This window comes from Cynoglossus semilaevis, chromosome 17 (genome assembly GCF_000523025.1).
Source record: "Cynoglossus semilaevis isolate Cse_v1.0 chromosome 17, Cse_v1.0, whole genome shotgun sequence".
NCBI classification, from domain to species: Eukaryota; Metazoa; Chordata; class Actinopteri; order Pleuronectiformes; family Cynoglossidae; genus Cynoglossus; species Cynoglossus semilaevis.
The window spans coordinates 9,554,833-9,577,084 of NC_024323.1; the positions used below are offsets into that span (position 1 = coordinate 9,554,833).

Below are 22,252 nucleotides of genomic sequence, written 5' to 3' on the forward strand. Positions count from 1 at the left end.
AGCAAAAGTATGTTTTTCCCCCAAGGTAGTGACTACAGGAGAATACATAGTAAATATTAGGAATGTGAAACGACGATACAAATTTTTAATCTGCTTATTTAAAGAATAGCTGTGATAAATTGCGATCCAAATTAATCGTGAGTAATCTGTCAACCTAAATGAATCAAAATTCCAAAGTATGACTAAGACTAAGCTTTTTTCTGTATATTGCTGGAACAGAAAGATAACTAACAGCAGGTAGATGTATGGGTTTCACACTTGTTTTTATTTGTGACTATTCCAGAAAATTTGATATTTTCTTCTTTTATTCCGACGGCATCTAAATATAGCTCTACATGTCCCACTGCACTGCACCATCATAAAGACAACAAACACATTCTATTTCATTTTTTATGCTTCCGGCTGCTGTGTCTGATTCCATGTGTGATTCACCAAGACTGTGTCTCTCTTTTTCTAACGTTAATATCGCCTTTATGCATTTACGTACATCACTGAGCTTAACAACAGCATGTCTAAGCTATAGTATGAGCCAAAGTCAAACTGACATCATGCACGTCCCCTGCGACCTTGTCCATCAACACATCAAACACAGCAGAGTTTAGGTCTGATATGGCCACATCCTAACTGTGAAGTTGTCTGTTTCTCTACCTGTAAATCTCATCAAAGTCATCAAAGTATCATCATATACACGTTTGCCACTCCTAATGTCATCATGTGATACAACAATAACTGTTGCACTATACAAGATATTCCTTCACAAATACAGAAGAATGCTGCTACTTTTGTCGATGTATCTTTTCCTTGCTGCAGCTTTGCTCTTAGTTCCAAACGATCGAGCCACCTTCCTCTTTACAACAGTTTTGTTTTGACATGACTTACAATTAATTATATGGTATGACGGCTCAGTATGAATAAGGCACATAGAAAAAAACATGAGGAGTCGAAGAGTGGCTGCAATTGAAATGTTCTATTAATAACACTCTATTTTTGCTGGCTACTGTGACTCAGCCTTGGCAATAATGCAGACTTTCTAAACTAACAAACACAACATGAGGAGCTGTCAGTGGAGCAATTAGAGACTTAAAATGCTGCTAGTTAAGAAAACGGTGTTCCACATCAGGCTGTATCAAGTCAAGCCCATACTTCCTGCCCCTAAAAGAAACCCCAAGACTTGTGTACTTGTATGTAGAGCATCCATACCATAATTTCAGAAGCCCCAGGTTTTCATAGTCTTATGACTTTTCCAAGGTACCTCCAAGCAAGTTACACAGAAAAGTGCCTCTACTGCTGTCTGTGCTGGTCCAGGTGAATATGAGGCCATAGCTTGTGGACAAATCATCTGATACTGTACTGAATATTTGTTCTTGAGATTTTTATGTTTGTATTGACAGTAACACGTGCTTTTTATGTTTTAACATAAATATAAATTGCTTGTGATGACATTTTTTTTCTCTTTGTATTGGTCTGCACACAACTATAGGGGCTAGAGTGGTGCAGGACCCCCGGCTCTCAGCTTCAATACCAAATAGTCCAATAGCCTCAATAGCCTCTGTTCCATCACACACTGATTTTCCGCAGTCTTTCCTTTACATCTAATAAACCGAAGTAAGTGCTTGATAAGTGGGTGTATTTTTCTGAAAAGATTAAATCCATTGGCAAATGGCAAAATATTTTTTCTCCCACAAATCATGCTTGTAACAAAATGATGATCAAACCTTTAAAAATCTAAAATGTATCCTATTAATCCTGTGCAAAACACATTCTTTTAAGCACAGCTTATCTTACATCATCAATCAACAGCTCAGATAATACATATTGTACATGTGTTAACACAAACACAGTGGAGGTGATCATTATAGGAAACCAAATGACAACAGAAAATCTGTCAGGGAAAAACCCATCACAAAAATCGAGTTGATTAAATAAATGGCCAAGCGAGGAAGAGCACAGGTTGATGCACAAAAAACCCAGACACACATGTTGTTTTGACACTGATTTGTGCTAACAAAATGACTTAAGCCCCAAGTACAACGTGTCATTCATTTTTTCAACTTCACCAACAGAGGAAGCAATGCAAAAACCTGGTACGACACAGAAATAAACGCAATAACCAGAGGAGCAGAGACCAAGAGCCATTAGTATTTCCCTCACATTTACAGTGTTTACAGATGGAACAGTGGTGGGTGGTGGATTAATTACCTCTCTTCTTTTACGTCTCTGCTTTTCCAGCCCACACCTCTTTCTGTATCTTTATCACAAGAGGAAAGCCAAATGCCATCAAACAGTGACAGGTCAACAGTGGGCATAAATGTGCAGCACTTCTGGAAGGAAATGCAGGGCAATTTAAGCTACTAGCATTCTCGTTTGTAGGGTGTAATGGAGAATAATAATAGATAATTGTTCAAATATAAAGATGTCCTCTTATTTTCAGGAAAAAAAGCAATAATAGTTTTTTTTTGTTGTACTACTAGATGTTTTTAGTGTTATTGTTTATCTCGGGTCCCATTTACACTAAACAGTTAGGTGTAAGTTTATGTTGATTTCCTTACCTGGGAAATCCTCTGTGTTCCAAAGTGTTTCCATTATGAAGAGCCCACAGGAGCTGGTCAAGCTACACACAGGAAACTTCACTGGGTCTTCTATGGATCTGGCTTTAGATGAATTCACTCACTTATTTACTCAACAAACAAACAAACAAACAAACAGTCTTTACTTATTGTAGAGCAACAACAACAATTCAATTTCATTAAAATAAAATTACTATAAAAACGTCTTACACTTAATGTTGTCTTAACTTGTAAACAGACATAATTTCCTCATTAAAATAAAAATTTTAACTGTATTTATACATGGTTTTCCACGCATTTTATCATAACATAAGACCTTTTTTATATATATAAGTAACACTGTAACATCTTTTTAACAGTTAAATCATATATTATTTTAACATTTCATGTACGGCTTCCAAAATCCACCGAGTGGTTTTAACTGTTTTTCCTAATGCTATGATGCTAACGTCACTAATTTTGTACCCCCCCCCCCCCCCCCCCCTAAAAATTTAACACTTACCGGAGTTTCCACGATAAGTGTCCAATTATCCAACTCCGTCGATGTACGAGGATGAACTCGATAACACCATACTTCACTGAAACTACTTTTGTACACTTAATACTCTCATTTCCTGACAATTTGCTCTGAATTTTTATGTTATGTTTACGTTCCCGCGGTTCACTGCCCCGTTTACGTAGGGTTGAACCTGACGTTTCTACAGGTGCCGAGAGGTGTCAAAGCAAAATCGCGAGGGGTTTATTTTTTTAATCTTTTTATCTTTATTTTATTTATTTATTTATTGCAAAAGATAGAAGAGCAATATGAGGAAAACATAATGCATCATTGTTAAGTAGAATATGGCAGGTTGAAAGATGGCGATGCAAGGAGTAGATGTTTGTAATTAAAGAGGTAACTGTAAAGCAGTAGTGACAAATTATTTGTCTCTATATGTGTATATATATATAAATATATACATATATGAATATTTATACATATATTGAGCCTCTCAAAAATAAGAAAAAAATAAAATAAAAAAGCCTATCACCTGTATGGTATGTGACATTTGTCATTAGTTATACAAATGTTAGTAATACTAAAAGATGAAAAGATTAATTGAAACACAGAATGGCAACAATTGACTTATTTAAACTTCTGAATTTTAGAATCCCTCATTGTACCAAACTTTAAAGTAAACAGAATATTCTATTAAGTATCTTTCTGACGTGAGTATTATAAGACAGAAAGAAAAAAACATATATAGTTACATAAACCATGAAGGCACGGACGGGATTTGAACCCGTGATTTTCAGTTTACGAGACTGACGCCTTACCACTTGGCCACCGCGCCATGCTTATGCTCAGCAATCGTAGCCAATTGGTGGAAACGTGCCGACCATGTAGGGCCAATATAAAAGTAGATTGACTGATGTTGAAATATTTCAACACTGCTTCACCTAAACACATTGACTTTGAACTACTGTCCAGACCAAGCAACCCTGGATGACTCCTTTAAGTTGAAGTCATTAGAATATGGGGTAAAAATAAAGATTTAACCCAGGTAGATCATTGTCACTTTAGAAGTACCAACTGAAAAATCTTTAAAGATGTTCTGGGAAATATCACATTAATATATTCTATACATATGTAATATATATATTTCTTTTTCTGAAACAGATCTGGTCTTACAGAGGAATCAGTGTCCAGGTACCTGTGATAGAGGGGATTTCGGTGATCTATGATTTTTCTTTTCTATTCAGTCCATTTCTGAGAGGGATATGTAATAGAAAAGGCAATCCTTCAGACATGAAATGAACACTGAAAGACTGAAAAGTCAGTGCAAAAAAGTTTCAGAACTCCAAAAATGAAATGAGGGGACTACAAGAGACAGAGAACAGTCTTCAACAATGCTCTCCACAGCTGGCAAAGTTTCATTCACACAAAAGATCCCAGTGTGCACGGAGTCACAGCAGACAGACATCACTGTCAAGTGTTAATGTAGGTTTGCAGCAGCTGCTGTTGTCGGTGACACTGAGCTGCCTCCTCGACCAATCCTCAAATCAAGATTCTGGCTTTAGTTTATTAAAGTAAACAAAAACAAACTGCTGAGATGAACGTGAAGGCCAAAGTAAAAACGTGTTGCCTTGAGGTTGAAATGCTACTTCAAAAATGTACCAAAAGAAGCAAACTTAATTATCATCCATTTATACATGACTGAATCCTATTACAGTTTTACAGTGATTAGGAAATCTGTGAAATAGTTTTGATCACTTCCACTGCAGCCACTTTCTTGCATCTGCTCTCACCATGACTCAGACTGTGTCACACATTCTGGCAGAAACTGAGATTTTGTAAAAGAGGCAGTCACTCATTTTCATGCCCTGGTCAGTTCATTGTTGTGATTCTCCTAATGTTGTGCGTGTGCTGGTGAAAAACCATAAATTAGAGTCTGTGGATGAATCTCAAGATCACTTACTTAATAATGTTTCAATGTAGCATGAAATGTGTATACATTTATATGTGGCATTACATTTCTATAACATTGAAAGGTATTTGCTTAAGCAAATCTATTCCAGTCTAATCCATGGGCTTTACATACTGTTGTAAAAACTATGAAGATTATTTTAATTAATTACATGGTTTCTTTATTTCTTAAAAACATAATTTCTTAGGAATATTAACTGCGACTAAGAGAAGAGTTTTACAGCCCTCCGGAAACCACACACATTAGCATCATTAGCAGAAGCCGAGAGGCTACAGATCTTTCCTGGAGTGGAATGGAAATTAGATTAGCTGCTTGTGTGCATGAGATTGAAAAAACATCATCCAGTGACTTTATTTACATGAAAAACATTGGTCTAAAAAACTGTTTTTCAGCCTTCAAATGGAAAACTCTTCAGTGAAAATAGCCTTTTTAATATTGAATATAAAATGGACAGATGTATTCGGTAATAGTTATCCGTGACGATCAAGTCAATGAACATTAAAATATACAGCTATTACCTGCCATTTGCTTCGTTTGATTTGATAGTTGTACTTTATGGTAAATAAACATCCGTATATTTTTTATTTACCCGGCTGAGTGCGATGAACCAAAAAGTCCTAAACTACTCCCCCTTAAGTACATGCTTTTTATACTGCGGCTGTGATTAGACTGTCATTTTGTGCACAGCAGTGTATTTTTTTAGATGGTGTGTTATGCATGGACACCACTGTTCCTGCCATTAAATTGTGTGTTATTACAGGGTGCTCCCTGCCATCTCCCGACCCTGTGTAATTGCAACTGCGAAAAAAGAAAATAAATAAAGACACAAAAATCATGAACTGCATTCTGTGTACACGTCATGTGACCTGCTGCACATTAAGATGCTACACAGTGTTTCATAAAGGTTTTTTTATTGAGGAATCCTGAGCCTCTGGAAACATACAAACACAGTTGACATGTTAAAACCTTAAAAGAGTGAACATCCTATGCTACATGAAACTAAAGTACGAGTACAAGATAAACAAACATTACTGTCACATACAGTATGTAATATTATAAATCCAGTTCCGCTTGAAAGCCCAGATATTTTTCTAGATAAGTTGTGATTCTGTACATCCCCATTGCTTTAAAACCGTAGAACCCTGAAATCAAACAGACTCATGATGTTTCTGATGGTGAAGTGCACATGAGATATGGCTGAAAATGACACTTGTATTTTTATATACATTAAATTAAACTGTAACAGAGTAATCAAGTATTTCAAAATTATAAATTTCTTTCTCTCGGAAAAAAAGACCCCTTTTTCTAGGGCAAAATGAGGATGATAATGATAGAAGAAATGTTAGAAAAATGTTAGAAGAAGTACATTTGGTTTATTAAGCCTTTAAATTTAAAGAAATATATTTCAGTTTTCAGCTTTTTAATAGCCTGGTTGTGGAAATGTATTGCCCATGACTCCCATAAGTCTTCTCAGGGTGATAGATGCCAAAATATCATCTAAAGCATGGGTGAACAGGGAACTCCTCCGAGTTCGAGGATCATTTGATACTGAGTGCACAAAAAGGAAAATGTTTTCTTTAACCCCTTAGTCTGGATCAGGGGTAGACAAACTATGGCTCGGGGGCCGAATGGGCCCGTTTGGCTTTTTAATCCGGCCAGTCAAACTTGTAAAAATACGTTATTAATTTATATCATCATTATACTTCTGTATACTTCTATATTTATCACTGCATTGCCTGCATTCCCCCAATAGATGGCGTAGAAAAGACTAAAAGCCTGGTATTTTATTTTGAGAAATGATCACTTCCGTCCACTCATCTTTTCAATTGCCCGACTCAGTCTTTTTTATGACACCATCATTTTCTTTGACTAGCCAAATGACAAAACAAATTGGGTCCGAGAACCTGGGTCATGGTCAACCCCGATTTTATCTCTACTGGCTCCACCATGAGGCGATACTTCATATCATTGGATTAAACTCCATAATTACCTTATGTCAAACTTGATTGTTTTAAGGACAGTGAACACTATGATGGAAGTGACAGGCTGATGTTTGATTAACAGTGACTTGTGAGCCCATGGGTACAACACTATCTGCACACACACATCATACACTGAATCCTACCTATTTAGCACTGCAGTGTTCCATGGAAATAAAGCCACACATACATATACATTGGCTGCACCAATCACTCAATATATGTTCACATACAAGTAACCTGTTTTGAAGTATAATATATTTTTTTATACATGTAAATGGTTTTAAGCTGCAGGAGAGGAAGTAATAAAATGGAGATCTCACTTTTAAAATGCAAGTGCTCGTTCATTAGTAAACATATGGCTTGACTTTTCTATTGAAAATGTTCTGCCTGTTCTATACACACACCTGATCTCTGCGACAATGACAGAGGGCCAGAAATCCTTGGGTATTTCCAGACTAACGGTTTATAAAATCACAACAAAAGCTGTGGCTTTATCTCCATGAAATGCTGTCATTATCTTATCTGCTGTTATCTAACGCTTTGCTGCCTTTTCAGCACTGGCTGCTGTCTGAAGAAGAGCAAGAGGAAAAAGCAGGAGAGCGGTGGAGGTGGAGGGCTGTGACAGATCTCTCCGAGTGTCAATAACAACGCAACAAAGATTGAACTTCTGACCGGCCTGACTGTGTTCGGGTTTAAAAGAGGACGTACAGATGTAAAAACCTTACAGAAACAGAGTTGTAGACAGAACACTCACTATTAGATTTAATTTATTCATCTCTTTAAAACTCCATGTCTTTATTTTTTTCCGAAAAACTGGATCAAAATATATATAATTTTTAATTCTCCACAATACATGGAAAGAAAGAGTTTAATGGGGGTAACATATTTTTCTACCCCATATTTTCAACGCAGTCTTGAAGTCCTGAAAACAATCCTCACAGCGACTAGTTTTTCTCGATCCCAGTTCTGCCCTCAGAAGTTGGCAAACGCACTTCGAAATCAGACTGGCGCCTCAGAAGTTTTTCGTTTGCACTTGCTTGACTTCTTTCATCTCACTCTTCTGTGAGTCTCGGCTCTTGGTCTGGCAGGCAGCAGTTGTTTGAGGCCAGTGTTGTGTCGTACGTACCACTGGAGTTCACATGGAGCTGTCTCCCAGTCTCCGAGGGACATGAGCACACAGCCATGAGACTTAGGGAGTGAGTACAAACAATAAGTGGCTACTGACAGAAACGGGGGATGACAGAGAACACAGCTACTGTCCTCCTTTAGTCAGTAGAAACTTGGGCTGTGTTCTGAAAGTCAGTTCTTCCGGTTGAAGATACATTTACAGCAGATCAACTCGAAAAAACCTATAAATAGACAAGAACGGTTAATGTTATTCGAGACAACAGTTCCTACAGTAGATCTCAGCAGAGCTGGTCACTTTCTCTCTGTCTTTCTTGGTGGTCGGGCCGGGTCTGTCGTGTCAAAGTGAGAGTGGACGAGGCAAGAAAACGGGTGGATGTGGTAAAGTTTTAAAGATGGCTGCACCTCTAGGGGAGGTAGAGTAGATGTTGAAAAAGGGCTCAGATTTCTTCTATGGAGTCAGCCGGGACCAGTCCTCTCTTCTTCCCGCTGCTCAGTTTCAAGAACATCTCTCCATCTTCTTGTTTCCCAACACAGATCTGAATGGATGAGGCACAGTCAGCGTTGGGATTTAGGCGAAATGTTAAGATCACTTCAAGAGAATTGCCTGAAGCAGACCTGACTACATTTTCAGAAAATGATGCAACTGGATGCCGACATCTTTGTTTGAATGTCTTAATGTCAGAGAACAAATTCAAGACACGATAAGATTCTTGTACCTGAGATTCCCTGACGGCCATGTGTCCTCTCTCCCTGCTGCCAGAAACATTCTGGGTGACCCGCCACACCCTCTCGCCCGGCCGCACCCTTTGGACAAAGTTGGCAGGGAAGAAGCCGACCCTGTCTCCACTCTTCCCCTGGGAAATACGTGGAGAATAGTTAAAGAATGTTAAAGGAAGTCTTTCTTCAATTCCTATGAGTGTTGATGTACTCATCAACATTTTGTTCAACTAAACAGGCCCATGTATCAAATCCACATATTGATACGTTTATGCAACTACTGGACTTGCAGTTATTCTCAATAATTGTCTTGTGATGTACTAGGCTAATGCTTAGCTAGTCAAGGGACAAATTGCTAAGCTTGTTCCTTGGTGTTTTCTAGCAGGAAGAAATATGTGCAACAAGACATGTCTTGCAAACTCATCTTCTATCAGTTAGGAGTCTCGTGTTTAAATGACAGAGACAAATATTCTCATATTTCTGGTGCAGTATATGATGGATGGATGTGATTGATGCAGCCATTTTTCATCATGTATCTTTTTTTGCGTGATATTGACAAGTCTCTTACAGTGAAGCAGGGAATGGACTGCACATCATCGTCGACTTTGTCTTTCACAGTTTCTCTAAGCAGTTGCACTTATTACATTTCACATTTAGGCAAATGTGATTGTATTAATACAGCTGATGCACGTGTACACACACACACACACAAATGTAGACTGAGGTTGAATAAAGCTCATTTCAGACTCATTAAAAACCCCTTGAAGACCCTAACACTAGTCAAGTTCATTATGTTAAAGTGGTTTTTGGGGGAAATTGTTTTCTATTTTGGTCTGTGGCCGCCTTCCTCCTCATGACTGACAAACCCCGAGCAGCTGCTGTGAATTAAAGGCTTAATAAAGATTTGAATGAACACATGGTCATAATACAGGCAGAACCTCCCACTCCCTCCCAACCAGAAACAAATCAAATGCATTTAAATACATGATCATGGTCGTGCATAGATGTTTGCAAATGATTCATTACCCACCTTCCACCACTCTTCATTGGAGTCGTCTGTGACCTGCACCCGATCACCGGGACTGAAAGACAACAGCACGAGACGATTCAGGAGAAGATAAAGAAGGAGTAAAAAAAATATGAGTGAAAGCAGTGAAAAGTAAAATGGACACTTGACTGTGGAGAGCAAAGACAAGGGGATGTAGTCGTAGATATGAAGCTAGAGAGAGGTTGAAATATTGGTCCTCTGGAGACCAGACAGATCTGGTACCAAAGTAATGAGGTGTATGGGAGGTCAGACCTCTGTGGCTCCTCCTGACATGATGATGCTGGGACCTGAGCTGTGGCTAACCTGGCCTGCGTGATAAGAATGCTACAACTCAAAGGCAACTCTCCTAGTTTATACTCTGATTTGATCAACAGATAAATAGAAATGAATATAAAATATCCAGGAACTAAATAGTATGTTTTACTGCTAATGATCCTTGATGCAATTCAACCACTGATTAGAAATTATTATTAACAATTTATGTTTTCAATTTATAGTAAGTTTGATAACACAAGTCAAGTTTAAGAAGTTACAGACATCGGTGCACAATGTGCATGGGTTTTCTCCAGGTCCTCCAGATTCCTCCCTCAGCCATGCTAAGATCGGACACTCTAAATCAGGGTTGTCAAACATACGGCCCGTGGGCCAAAACCAGTCCGTCTGGTGTTTCAATCCGGCCCACTTGATAGAATTTGAAAATAAAAAAGTGAAAGAAAATAGAAATAGAAAATAGAAAATGAAAATGAAAAAAACATCCTGCCGTAGGGTCAGAGGGTGGGCACCTCTCTGTTTAACCAAAACATCTCCTTTCAGGTATTCAGCCACTACAATCTGTTTTTCTGTCTCACTAAGGGGTCACTGTGGGGCAGGTTAGCATTTCAACAAGAAACTCAAAGCTTTAGAACATTACAAAATCGCCTAAAAACTTACAAGAAGTAGTACAAGTACACAGTGCACACACGTGCACTTCCTGTCCCAGATATACAGGAAGAAGCTGCTGTTCCACTTTGACTCCTGTACATTGTGTCCTCTGGGTGTCTACGCACACACTTGTCCTACATGATCAGTAAAACAACGGTCCTGTATACTCACAGAGTAGCACGACACTCATACAGTTCAAATATTACCTCTGTTCAGCAGCTATAACTTTTATATAGCAACTATAGCAGCAACACTGGTTGTTCATAATCAAGAACATTCATACAGTAACTGAACAACCTGTAGCATCTCTCCATCTCCTTGGTCGAAGCTCCTACTAATTTAAAGCAACACGTCTACTCTAGTGGTAGCCGACCGTTGAGCTATGAATAGCTGGTAGGAACACTGCCCTGTCATGAGGAAGATGGGGAAGCAAATTCCAGAGAGATAAATGGCGGTCATTCCGACACTTCCTTCTACTTCTGAAATAATATATATATTTTTTTAGATTTTATCCTTTGTATTGAAGTTTGAAAGACATTATTCGAAAAATAATAATTTTTTTTTTTAGATTTTATCCTGTTTGTATTGAAGTTTGAAAGACATTATTATTACCTTTAAATGAAAATGATTACACTTCCTTTAAATTGCTGTGGCCCACTCTGACCCTGTTCCGAACGACCCACGGACCGGTGCCAGATTTGGGTTGAGGACCCCTGCTTTAAACAACCAAGAGCTGTTTTCCTGACTTCAAAAGCGTATTGGATTACTCACAGATTTGGGACTAAATGAAGATTAATTAAACGACAGGTCAGCACCGTCTGCTGATTAGAATAATCATTAGACATGACACAACCAGACATGACTTAATTTGGTTGATGATGCAACGTTCTGCACAGATGATTAAAAACAAAAACAAAAAAAAAATCCTCCTCCTCCTCCTCCATCCACAGTGGACACTGATTACCCCTGTGATAATTGGAGTTGAGACCCTTGCTCCACCGTCGGCACATGAATATAAATCACTCTTTGTCCTTGTATGTGGACTCGGCGGAAGGCTAACTGTCTGCGCCGCCTGGACCTTCAGTCTCCGTCAGTGTTGGATGGGATTGGCCTTTAGCTCCATCAAAGCATTGACCCCAGAGGTAAAACAAAGATGGATAAACTATGGTGTTAGATCAATCAAATCAGATCTTACAGTGTTTAGATACAAACTGACATAGTTAGTTATAGTTAGTTATAGACTTTCATGATCTTTTGCAGGTCAATATTTTATGGAGCACCGGAGACGCGTTATTTTTTCAGTGTCTACTATGTTAACTATTGTGCAGCAAGCAGCACAGATGGCAGTTAACACATTAATAAGTGCATGGATCTACCTGTGTGAGAGTCGTCCTCTGACACAAACACACACACACACACGTACGCACGCACACACACTGCCCTTATTCTACCCAGTTCTATCCTTCCTTTCTTTTCTATATTTTGCCCTCTACATTCTTCCCGTCTATGATAATCTTCATTTCTGTGCCTGTGCCTCCTTCCTCCTCCTCCTCCTCCTCCTCCTATGCCAGTCTGCCCTCTCATCTCTCAGTTGTTCAGTGTCTTTTATCCTCTCCCCTGCTGAGAACACAGCTCAGTCACAAGCTCTATGCTGGGACATTGACGAGAGCTGAGTTTATAATTAGTCATCCTTAAGGGCACCCCAGCACCATCCTCTACACATGGTGGGGACATTGTCATCCTGCAGCCAGGACAAAAAAAAAAAAAAAACAATCCACAAAACTAATTCACAGAATTTTCAATGTGCGTGCGTGAAGTTATTTTGCTTCCGCCTTGACTCACTGTAGTTCCAGGTCGTTCTGTTCCTGAGGCATAAACCTGTAGAGTGCTACATAGGTGTGGATGGAGTGGACTTCAATGCGCTTGGGCACCTGGACACGGGGACATGCAGGGACAGAGGCAGTGAGACCGAGCTATTCGCTTCTGGAAAAGGAACAAAACAAAAGGGGCGGGAGTCAAATGAAACGGAGCAGAACCTTCACGCCGCTCTCCTCCGCAGGTGTCTGTGCTTGGACGCCGCTCTCGTCCTCCTCCTTCTCTAACTCAGGATCGGGAACAGCCGCATCTGGAGGTGGTGGGGAAAAACCGCGTCAGCACTCACACGTATGTACGCACACATGTAATTTAGTTTCACTTTTCCCTCAGGCAGACACAGTAAACCTTTCACACAGACGGACATGCATAGGCAACACAGCAGAGGCGCCGACGACACACATAAACATGAGCACAGAGCACATATGCGTATGCACACGGGTGGAGAGACGGACAAACAGCAGTGTTTACCCCCCGTCTCCTGAGTTATCTCTTCCTCCATGCTGCTCTGTCTCTGCTGCCTCTCCTCACCTCCCTCACCCTTATCAGAGCAGAGAAAAGTAAGTGGGGTCAAAGGTCAATGACAGGAGGTTAATACTCTTCTTCCTCTGCCTCCTTCACACTGTACATCACACACACACCGGCAGATCTCACTGTCCTAACGTGACCCAGTGTTGTTGGTCTGTGCCACTATGTGAATTTTGGAAATCAGGAAAATGTGTTTAATGAGGTAAAAACAGCACAACTCATCCATGATGCCCTGGTGTCCAATTACTGGATATCAGGGGAAAAAAGGCGTGGCTCCAGTTCTCCAGTCTCCACGACTGCAAGAATACTTCAATAGAACCCACTCATACATTTTCATTATAACAGAGGTGTACAGTATGAATAGGGTAGGCAGTATACATCTATATATATATATACAGTAGGTGGTCTTAACCCCTTGTGGGTCACAAGCGGTACTGCAAGGGGGTCATAAACGTTACACATTTTCATGAATTGTAATATATATGTATTGCTGTAAATTGTATTGTTGTATACACGATAACAGGCAGGTTCATGCACAGCAGTGACGCTAGTACTACAGAGAATGTAATACGTTGGAAAAGGCAGGGGGCCGACTGCGGCTTATGCATGCAATTCATTTAATGTGCAGTAGGGGGTCCCTGCTCCATCCAAAAAATGTCAACGCCCCCATGTTTTAGATCAGCTCTGTGGCTTTGTTGTCGATCCGATCATCTCTGCCTGTGAATGCGATGGAATCACTGATGAGGATTATTTATGTTTAAGCACGGCACGTTTCTAATACTGCACTCACACACACACCAAGCTTCCACGATGGACAAACCCACGCGTCAGGCTGTCCAAAGTAGTTCTTAGGCTAACACAGCAGAGGGCACTGTAGGTGTTCCTGAAGCTCAGAGCTCTTCTTTGCCAATCAGTGGAAGCAATTAGAGAAACCTGACACTTGTGTCTGAAAAACCAATCACCTTTTTTTAAAGTGACAACAGAAATAACCAACGTCTTCACTCCAGTCGGACATAATTTCAGCTTCCCTTCAATCAACAGCTGTTGTTGGCTGCGTTGACGCAGTCGTGTAGCATCATCACAAGTTGGCTCTTTACTCTTGCCCATTTCCCAACATACGTTATCTCCAACAATGATGACGTAATGTTTACTTGCTGCCAATTTACTCTTGCCCATTTCCCAACATATGATGACGTAATGTTTACTTGCTGCCAGGACTAAGAGACAATTAGCGTCATTCTCTTTACATGTCAGTGGCCATATCCTTATGGACGATTGGTGAATATCAGCTCTGAGTTATTTTAATGGCCGCCCAGAACTGCAGTGCCAAGTGCATCACCACGCATATCTGGCATCAGAATATGGATCTAAAAAAGTTCCTTCATATACACGTATTAGAAAATAGAAACTGTCTCACATAATGTTCCACCTATAAATGTTTCAGGCATTTCAGAGCCATACAACGTTTCAGTGTCTTTGTTTTATTTCATATTTATGTTTAATCCTGTTAATCCTGCTGGAGGGTCATAAACGGTTAATAGTCAAATTCCAGCTTTATAACCATGGTCCCGGTCACCATAACCTTTCTGCTTCCTTGGGTGAGATTCTGCTGTGGCCACCCTCCACATTTCCTATGGTAATTACAGCATCGCCATTTCCAGCAGATGGCGCACTCAGCGACAGTCTATCTGGCCTATGCCAAGAACAAAGTCTCATGACAGCTGCTGGTCAGCTAAAGGTTGATAGCACCAAACAGGGCGTGTCTACCTGCAAGAGTTAACGTGATGCGTACATGAGTGCAGTATTAGGAAACCCAAACGTGCACGATGACAGCGGGTGAACTTCTGTATCTAATGGATACAGAAGGAGCGTGCTGTAAAACCTGTGTATATCTACATCAGCCAACTCGGGCCCACGTCCACCTAAACAGTCATAGATGTCATACCAGGCTTCGCGTCGGTGACTCCGACAAACTGCCAAAACTGGAGCGGCTCATCTGTGCCAAAGACGTCCCATAACGCAAAGCTGCGTACACGGGGTCGACGCGCGTCCGCACAGCCTCTGAAACCATACACACACATTCATAAGACTTGAGTCCTAAAAACCAGCCGTCATAATTGTGGTGCCACTGCCTATTTGCAGGAACCAGAGGGTCTAAATATAACTAAAGTGGGTAACACAGTGAGCACAGGACCAAAGCGACCCACTTTCGAACACGGAGCCGCAGCGGCCAGAAGTTAACAAGACATCATAAAGTTCCAGTCCATTTACAAACTTTGATTCTCTTCTGCATTTACTGGTTAACGTGACACATCTTAATGGTCAGAGTGAGCTGCTGGGGAGAGAAGGAGGAGAAATAAGATAGCAAATCCTCAGAAAACGCCTCAGTGGCACATTTCATTTGATAACAGAGAATTTCTGAAGTCGGAAATAAGATGTCCTCTCTTTTTTGGCCTGTATTTAATTCAGTGCTCTTTGAGCCGGAGGTAAAAAGATTTCTCTGCAGGGGCAAGATGATTTTATTTGTGTCTGCGAGGAGGAGATACAAAAACACTTTGTCGTACTGACAACACCAGTGTCCAACAGCTCACGAAAACAAGTGTGCGAAATGTTTTGAGATAAGAACAGTGTCTTTGGACGTGGATTGTTTCTCTACGTTATTTAATTTTTGCAACAATCTTTATATGAATGCATTTGCAGACACATAATAAAGAGGCTCTTCGCTCTGTTCGACTGAAAAACTCCTTTTTTTTATAGCAAATAAGACGTTTTCTTAATCTCCTAACATAAAAGCGAGCGTACCAAGGTTACTGTAGAACAATTTCTTGTCAAAACTTGGAGGAAAAAAAGAATTAAAAAAATGTAATTAATAAAAATAATATCTTTCTATTGCTTCAGTTGTATAATGGCTGTCTGTTCATTTAAATCAATGTTCACTTTTGTTGCAAGGAGCAGAGTTCATACTTTACAGCATACAGTATATTCCTATGTACTTCATCTCCTTCCTACCTTCATATATACTGTACATTGATACCTAGCTAGCTAGCCTATTTTCTATGTACTTTTTAACCTAATTTACTGAACTTACCTAACTAATTACATCCCCACCCTTAAATATATGTGGCTATCTGCCTGCCACAACAAAAACTCTTTTGAAATTTTGTACATTTTGCTACACCACTGTACCCAGCTGTCTAACTATGTCTATTTGTTACCTATTGACTACTCAGGTCAAGTAGCTAGGTAGTAGCTACCTAGCTACCTTACCGCCAGATAAATACTTTCCTACCTCCTTCATGACCGATCGCCATACTAATGTACTTATCCGTCTTAGTTATCCATCTTCAATGCTAAATCCAGATACACTGGAAATCAAAGTAAAGTTTTCTCATCTTCTAAAATCGAAAATTTCCCCACAACATTACATTTACATTAACAGCAGCTCTGCATTCCGGGCCGAACCTTTTGTTAGCGTAATAACAAGGACACAGTGAAATGTGCGACTGAGAGTTTGGCAGGTTGCAGACTCAGCGGACCCTGGCAGTGTCCCAGGCATCATGTTGTTGAGCTCGGGGTTGATGACGAAACTGTAGGTCAATTGCACCCTGATTCATAGATAAATGAGGAAGTGACATGAAGAGGCGCTAACCCAGATTCATCGCGACAGGACCGAGTTATGCAACATGACACTGCATCCTCTGCATAGAAGATCTTTAAATAAAATTCTCTCTTAATGTATCTTTCCGTGACCTACCATGGAAAAAGGTGAGTCACTATTGACACGAGATTCAACATCAGAGATCAAAATAACTAGATTTATGTAACTCTTAGCCAACAAAAGCTGTTTTGTGAAAATCTTAATGCGATCTTCTCAACTATAGGTTACTTTGTTCAATTAATTAGGCTACATATATTGCATTTTTTAATGGCGTCAGTATTTTTTCAGTATGTGTAGTTATATATATTTTTAAGAAAACATATATAAAAAATATAAACAATTATAGCTTGTTGAAAAAATGTGTTATTACTTTTTAGTCTAGTCCTGCTTTTCATATAAATTTGTCTCTTTTTGATGTATTTTTCATGACTTTTTATGTAATTTTCTTATCATGACTAATACTTTCAGTACTTTCATTTGGTATATCATCTAATATTGCCTAGTTGATGGCTATCCTTTGTGTTATCTGATTTAAAGTGTCTGGACTCAAATTTTACCATTGTTTAAAACCGTAATAAAGGATAAATTAGATGTTGGAAATGAATAAGTAATTTTGAAATGATGTGTCTAATTAGACAAGGCAATTACTCCACAAATTACTGATCTCTTTAGTTATTTTATGAAATACATTTTGATGTCGTGATGCAGGGAGTTTACACTCAGGCGGATCTGAGAATAGGCAGCATTTCAGTGTTTACCAAGCTCTAAACATGCAAGCTAGGCAGTGATTTACTACCTTCCCTCGGTCAAACAGGCTATAAACACAGATATAAAAACATAAACAGCAGGCTTTTATAAATATTTATTCTGTCCAACAGCCTTCTTTGAAACTGGAATTGTTCTCGCTCATTTTTTTATTTTTTTCACTTTGCCTGCCTCAGGTTGTCGAGTGAGATGGAGACATTTCTGGTTTTATCACAACACACAGGCGAACAAAAGTCTTAAAATATCCTGAAAAATGGCCAGACAGGAGCAACAAGACGAAACCGAAGCACAAACCAAACCGAAAAAGCACATTAGCACTCACCCCAGGACACACACATAACACCGGGCACTGGAAGCGTTCTCACCTTGGCTCGGTTGAACTTCCTTGACGACAGTCAGCTGGTCATTGACAAGCATTGGTGAGCTGAAGTTTCGCTTGAACACGCCAGGCTAATGAAGGAGAGCAGAGAGAGTAATGAGGTTTTTTTTTTTTTTCTGTTTTCACTGCTTCCTTTGATAGGTCTGGGCTGATGAGGGAACGGGTTCCATGAAGTGAACAGTAATGGAGAACAAATTAGTGACTGTGAAGCACATCAAGGCTGGCACACGTACACACAGACACACACTCCAGTGCTGCAAAATCAAGTTACAAATGAAAGCAAAGTGTTAGATCTCTTCGCCGCTAATTGGGACCAATGAATTCACTCAGGCACTTGCCTGTGTGCTGCTTACAAAGAGGCACGGACACATTTGGTGTGTGACTGTGTGGTTGTTTTTGTTATTTTGTGTGTGCTAATGTGTGTGTGTCCAAGTGTGTGGGGCCACGCAAATGACATTTTACACTGAATTAAGCACGCTAAGTGTTTCGGCAAAGACAGTTTGTCTTTGCACAGCTTGCAAATCGGCCTGTTGTTTATTCCTACTGGGTCAAGACGACGGGTCTTAAACTTCAACAGACCGAGGACCATTTCACCTATAAATAAACTCATGGACCGCCTTAACCTGAATATGCTAAATAAATTGAGCTAACGTTATATTAGTCCTATTAAAAAGCCATTTTTCAAAATCTTCTTTAAGGTCACATAAACAAACCGAACGTGCCAATCATGTGCCACGTCTCACCTTTCCGTCAGATAAAGATGTACAGATACAGGCCGGGTGACATTTACCTCCTTCCTGACCTTATCATTTTGCCTCCACTTTCTTTTTGCGCTCTAGGGCCAAGTCTTAAGTCTTAAAATTTTCCAAGTGGTTCTCATAAGGTCTCACCTCTCGCTGAATGCTAATGTCCTCTGCCTCACACTGAGGGACGAACACGCGGCCAGGGTCTGAAATAACCGCTGACTGCTGCATTTAGTCGTGCCCTTATTTACATCAAGGCAGCTATCATTAAAAGGTGGAGTAGGCAAATGTGTACAATTATTAGGGTTATATATAATATTAAATTAAAATATACAAAGAGCATTTTCAATTATTTCCACACCCCTACCAAGAAACGTGACTGATTCCAAAAAGTTAGCCACACTTGGCTAAAAAATCTCATGTGAATAATTTAAAATGATAAAAAAAATCATCTAGTTATGGATTTATAATATTTAAAATGTTAAATAGTTTAAAAGTATATGATGGACAGGCGACAGCTTCCTGTTATTTACAGATGTGTTTTATCAGCACTTGACATATGAGTCATCTCCATTCGACTGATTCTCATCCACTGACGGTTGCAGTGTGGTTGCGTTCTGAGTTAAAAGTGACTTGAGCAGCTAAGTGGACATGAAATGCTGCTGACTCAGTCACATTACACAAGGTGACATGATGAGCCACTGTTTTTTTGGGGGGGGGTTATAATGGATGCTGCTTCACTTATGTTCTTTTCAAAAATGCAATTTCTTTTCTTTTCACCGGACGTTAGATAATGTGATAAAATACAAAAAAATTATGATTTCAGGCGCAGGAAAAAAAAAAAAATTAAATTCAAACCGATTCTGGTTTGAGTTTAAGTTTCTATGGTTGCAGCATTTATACTTAAATTATTCGAGGTACAATTTCAATATCAGGTCATTTCAAGTTGCTGGTTTTAAAATGGGCCAATTTGAGGAAGGAAGGAGACGAAATTCAAATTCTGAGTAGAAATTAGAGCTTTTATTCCTTATCCGTGTTGGAACAGAAGATTCACAAAAATGAAGGGATGGTGTTCTCTTATATCTGATATTTTTTCTTGTGGTTTACTGTCACACTATATTTGGCACAAAGCGAACAATAACTAATGTCAAAAGGCTAAATGACTTTGTGTGTGTGTTTATCTGCCTTGGCAGAGAGTCAAACTCTTTCACACACCTCACAGCCTCAGTCATGTTTTCCACATTAGGTCCCAGAAGTGAAATTTGTTTACAAAGAAGCAGGGTGTTGCTAGCTGCTACGATTAGCTTCTTGCAGATTGAATCTTTGAGGAGTAGCAAAAAAATGTATTCGCAAAAATGTTTTTCTGTTCAGAGGAGTTAGTGTTATATTATTTATATAGTGGTCAGACGTTTGGGAAATTGGAAAGAGTTGTGATTTTATTTTGTTCAATTAGCACAGCGACATTCTAGAAATCATTTGCATATTTTGATTTAGCTCTAGATTGCTGACTCAGACAGAGAATAAGCTGGTTATCAGATTCGTACCTTTCCGTGACACAGCTGCTGCGATAGTTCAGAGGTGCACCACAGGTGAGCAGCCATCTTGCAGGTTTTACACCGCAGAGCTTGTTTGGAGTTTCCTGCAGGTAGAGACAAAAACAGGGAGAGTGAGAGCAAAGGGCGGAGACACGAAGAACTGCAGACAGTCTGCAGAATCACAACAGGCACAACCGCAGGAGGGCTCCTTATAACAAGCAGGTTTCTCTGGGCTCGGATCGACAGTGTAATTAAGCGGTGCCCCAGATTCGTCACGCTGGCACTGTTCACATAGCTGACACTAACATAATCAACAGCTCCACGTTGAAAATATCGTGGAGCGACTGAAAACCAGCTGGAGGTATTTCAATCGTGATGGATTTGGCATTGAGTCATCTCCCGCCTTCTCATCTTGGTTTTCAAGAGAAGCAGTAATAAAACACCTCTGAGCAATTAGCTTCTGTTGTTCTACTCATTAATGGTGTGTACTGACAAATCCTCTGCTGATTGGACTTTGTTTTTAATAAGAGAATTACTGGGTTGAGTCCCACCGCATCCAGAAAGAAGGAGATAGGAAGGTTAGGGTCGAGGAGTATTGGTACACAACAATACAGAAAAATATTGGTACAAATATTGGCTAACGTGTAGCTATTTCTCAAAGCTTGTAGCTACAGTATGTCCTTCACTAAACTTCATCATTTTTGGATACGTTTTGTTTAATATTTAACTATTTTTGTGACATATGAGGTCATTTCGCAATTTTTTGGTTACAGTTGAGCTATTAGCTTTTTTGTATCAGCTTCTTTGGTTGGTTTCAGTTGAGTCCTGCCTAATTTTACATTTACTTTGTAGCTGTTCATGGGTAAATGTTTAAGTAGTTTTGATAAATATCCAAATAATGCTAACTATTGTCAGGTTGACTTGTAATATTTTTGTAATATAATTTGATCTATTTTTCTTGCTATCCCTTTGCTTTGTTTTGGCTTACCTGTAGCTACGGAGTTTTTTGCTGTGTTTCCTTGAGCTATTTCTGTTTTGTTGAGTAAAATGTTGAGCTTTTTTCGCTAAACGTCATCAGAAAAGAAATGATTCTGTCACAAACACATTATTAAATTCAATAAAAGAGTGAATTTCCTGCACAATGGAGGACACCGAACCATTAAACCATCTTCGGTTCCATGCTAGGCAATAGAACCACAGCAATCAACAACAGGGAAAGGCTGTAAAACTGCCTGGTATTTTACATTAATACCATGGCATTCAATTGAGGAACTAGAGCAGCATTTAAGACCCAGTGGTTGGATGCAGAATTTAAATAAATGCTAAGTTATGTTTGGTTTAGCCATTCATATTTTTAATGCAAATAAAACTGAGTTTCATTCTTATTTATTGGTTCAAATGATTTCTTTTTTTGAATTCTGGCTGCTCCTGTGTACAACTATCACAAAAGGGTAAGCGCTGGTTTATCAGGTGCAGAGCTCCTGGAAGATAAACACAGCTGTAAATAAAATCCTGCGAAGGCACAGCTGAACCTTGGTTTATAAAGAAGGGATTGGCGGAGCCCCTTACCGACTATCATGTGCTTGCAGTGCTGGCAGTTTGTAGGTTTGCGGAAAACATGGTCTTGAAAACAGTGAGTAATTTGAGGACAGGGAGGCTTGGCGGGCAGCGAGGGGGAAAGGCTGAGCGAGGGAGAGTGGGAGGAGATGGAAGGGTTGGGGCTGAGGGAAGGTGAAACGGACGGCGAGCGTTCGCCAATGAGGGGAGAGCCGGGCAGCAGTGGGGGGGAAGGGGGCGGCGGGTCGGTGATGAAATCGGGCGGCAGGCGGGGGGCGCTCTCGGATCTCTGGGAGAAGGTCTACCACCTTTTGAGCAGAGAAAAGTAAGTGGGGTCAAAGGTCAATGACAGGAGGTTAATACTCTTCTTCCTCTGCCTCCTTCACA

At 39.8% G+C, this 22,252-nt stretch overlaps 1 protein-coding gene, 1 long non-coding RNA gene and 1 other non-coding gene across 3 annotated transcripts; all 3 read right to left on the minus strand.

The window, feature by feature from the left end:
* Positions 1 to 4: 4 nt before the first annotated feature.
* Positions 5 to 3,271, minus strand: LOC103393115 (uncharacterized). The gene is made up of 3 exons (XR_522978.3): positions 3,070 to 3,271; positions 2,550 to 2,678; positions 5 to 2,321 (listed from the first exon to the last, which is right to left on the minus strand). It is a non-coding gene; the product is annotated as an uncharacterized LOC103393115 (long non-coding RNA).
* A 555-nt stretch (positions 3,272 to 3,826) lies between these two features.
* Positions 3,827 to 3,898, minus strand: trnat-cgu (transfer RNA threonine (anticodon CGU)). Its single transcript has one exon. It is a non-coding gene; the product is annotated as a tRNA-Thr (tRNA).
* Positions 3,899 to 5,439: 1,541 nt separating this feature from the next.
* Positions 5,440 to 22,019, minus strand: LOC103393116 (SH3 and cysteine-rich domain-containing protein 2). Its single transcript, XM_025064715.1, has 10 exons — positions 21,878 to 22,019; positions 20,318 to 20,412; positions 18,017 to 18,101; positions 15,174 to 15,289; positions 13,172 to 13,241; positions 12,865 to 12,953; positions 12,671 to 12,759; positions 9,890 to 9,941; positions 8,859 to 8,996; positions 5,440 to 8,678 (listed from the first exon to the last, which is right to left on the minus strand). The coding sequence occupies exons 1-10, from the start codon at positions 21,885 to 21,887 to the stop codon at positions 8,580 to 8,582; spliced, it is 843 nt and encodes a 280-aa protein (XP_024920483.1). The 5' UTR covers positions 21,888 to 22,019; the 3' UTR covers positions 5,440 to 8,579.
* Positions 22,020 to 22,252: the final 233 nt, after the last annotated feature.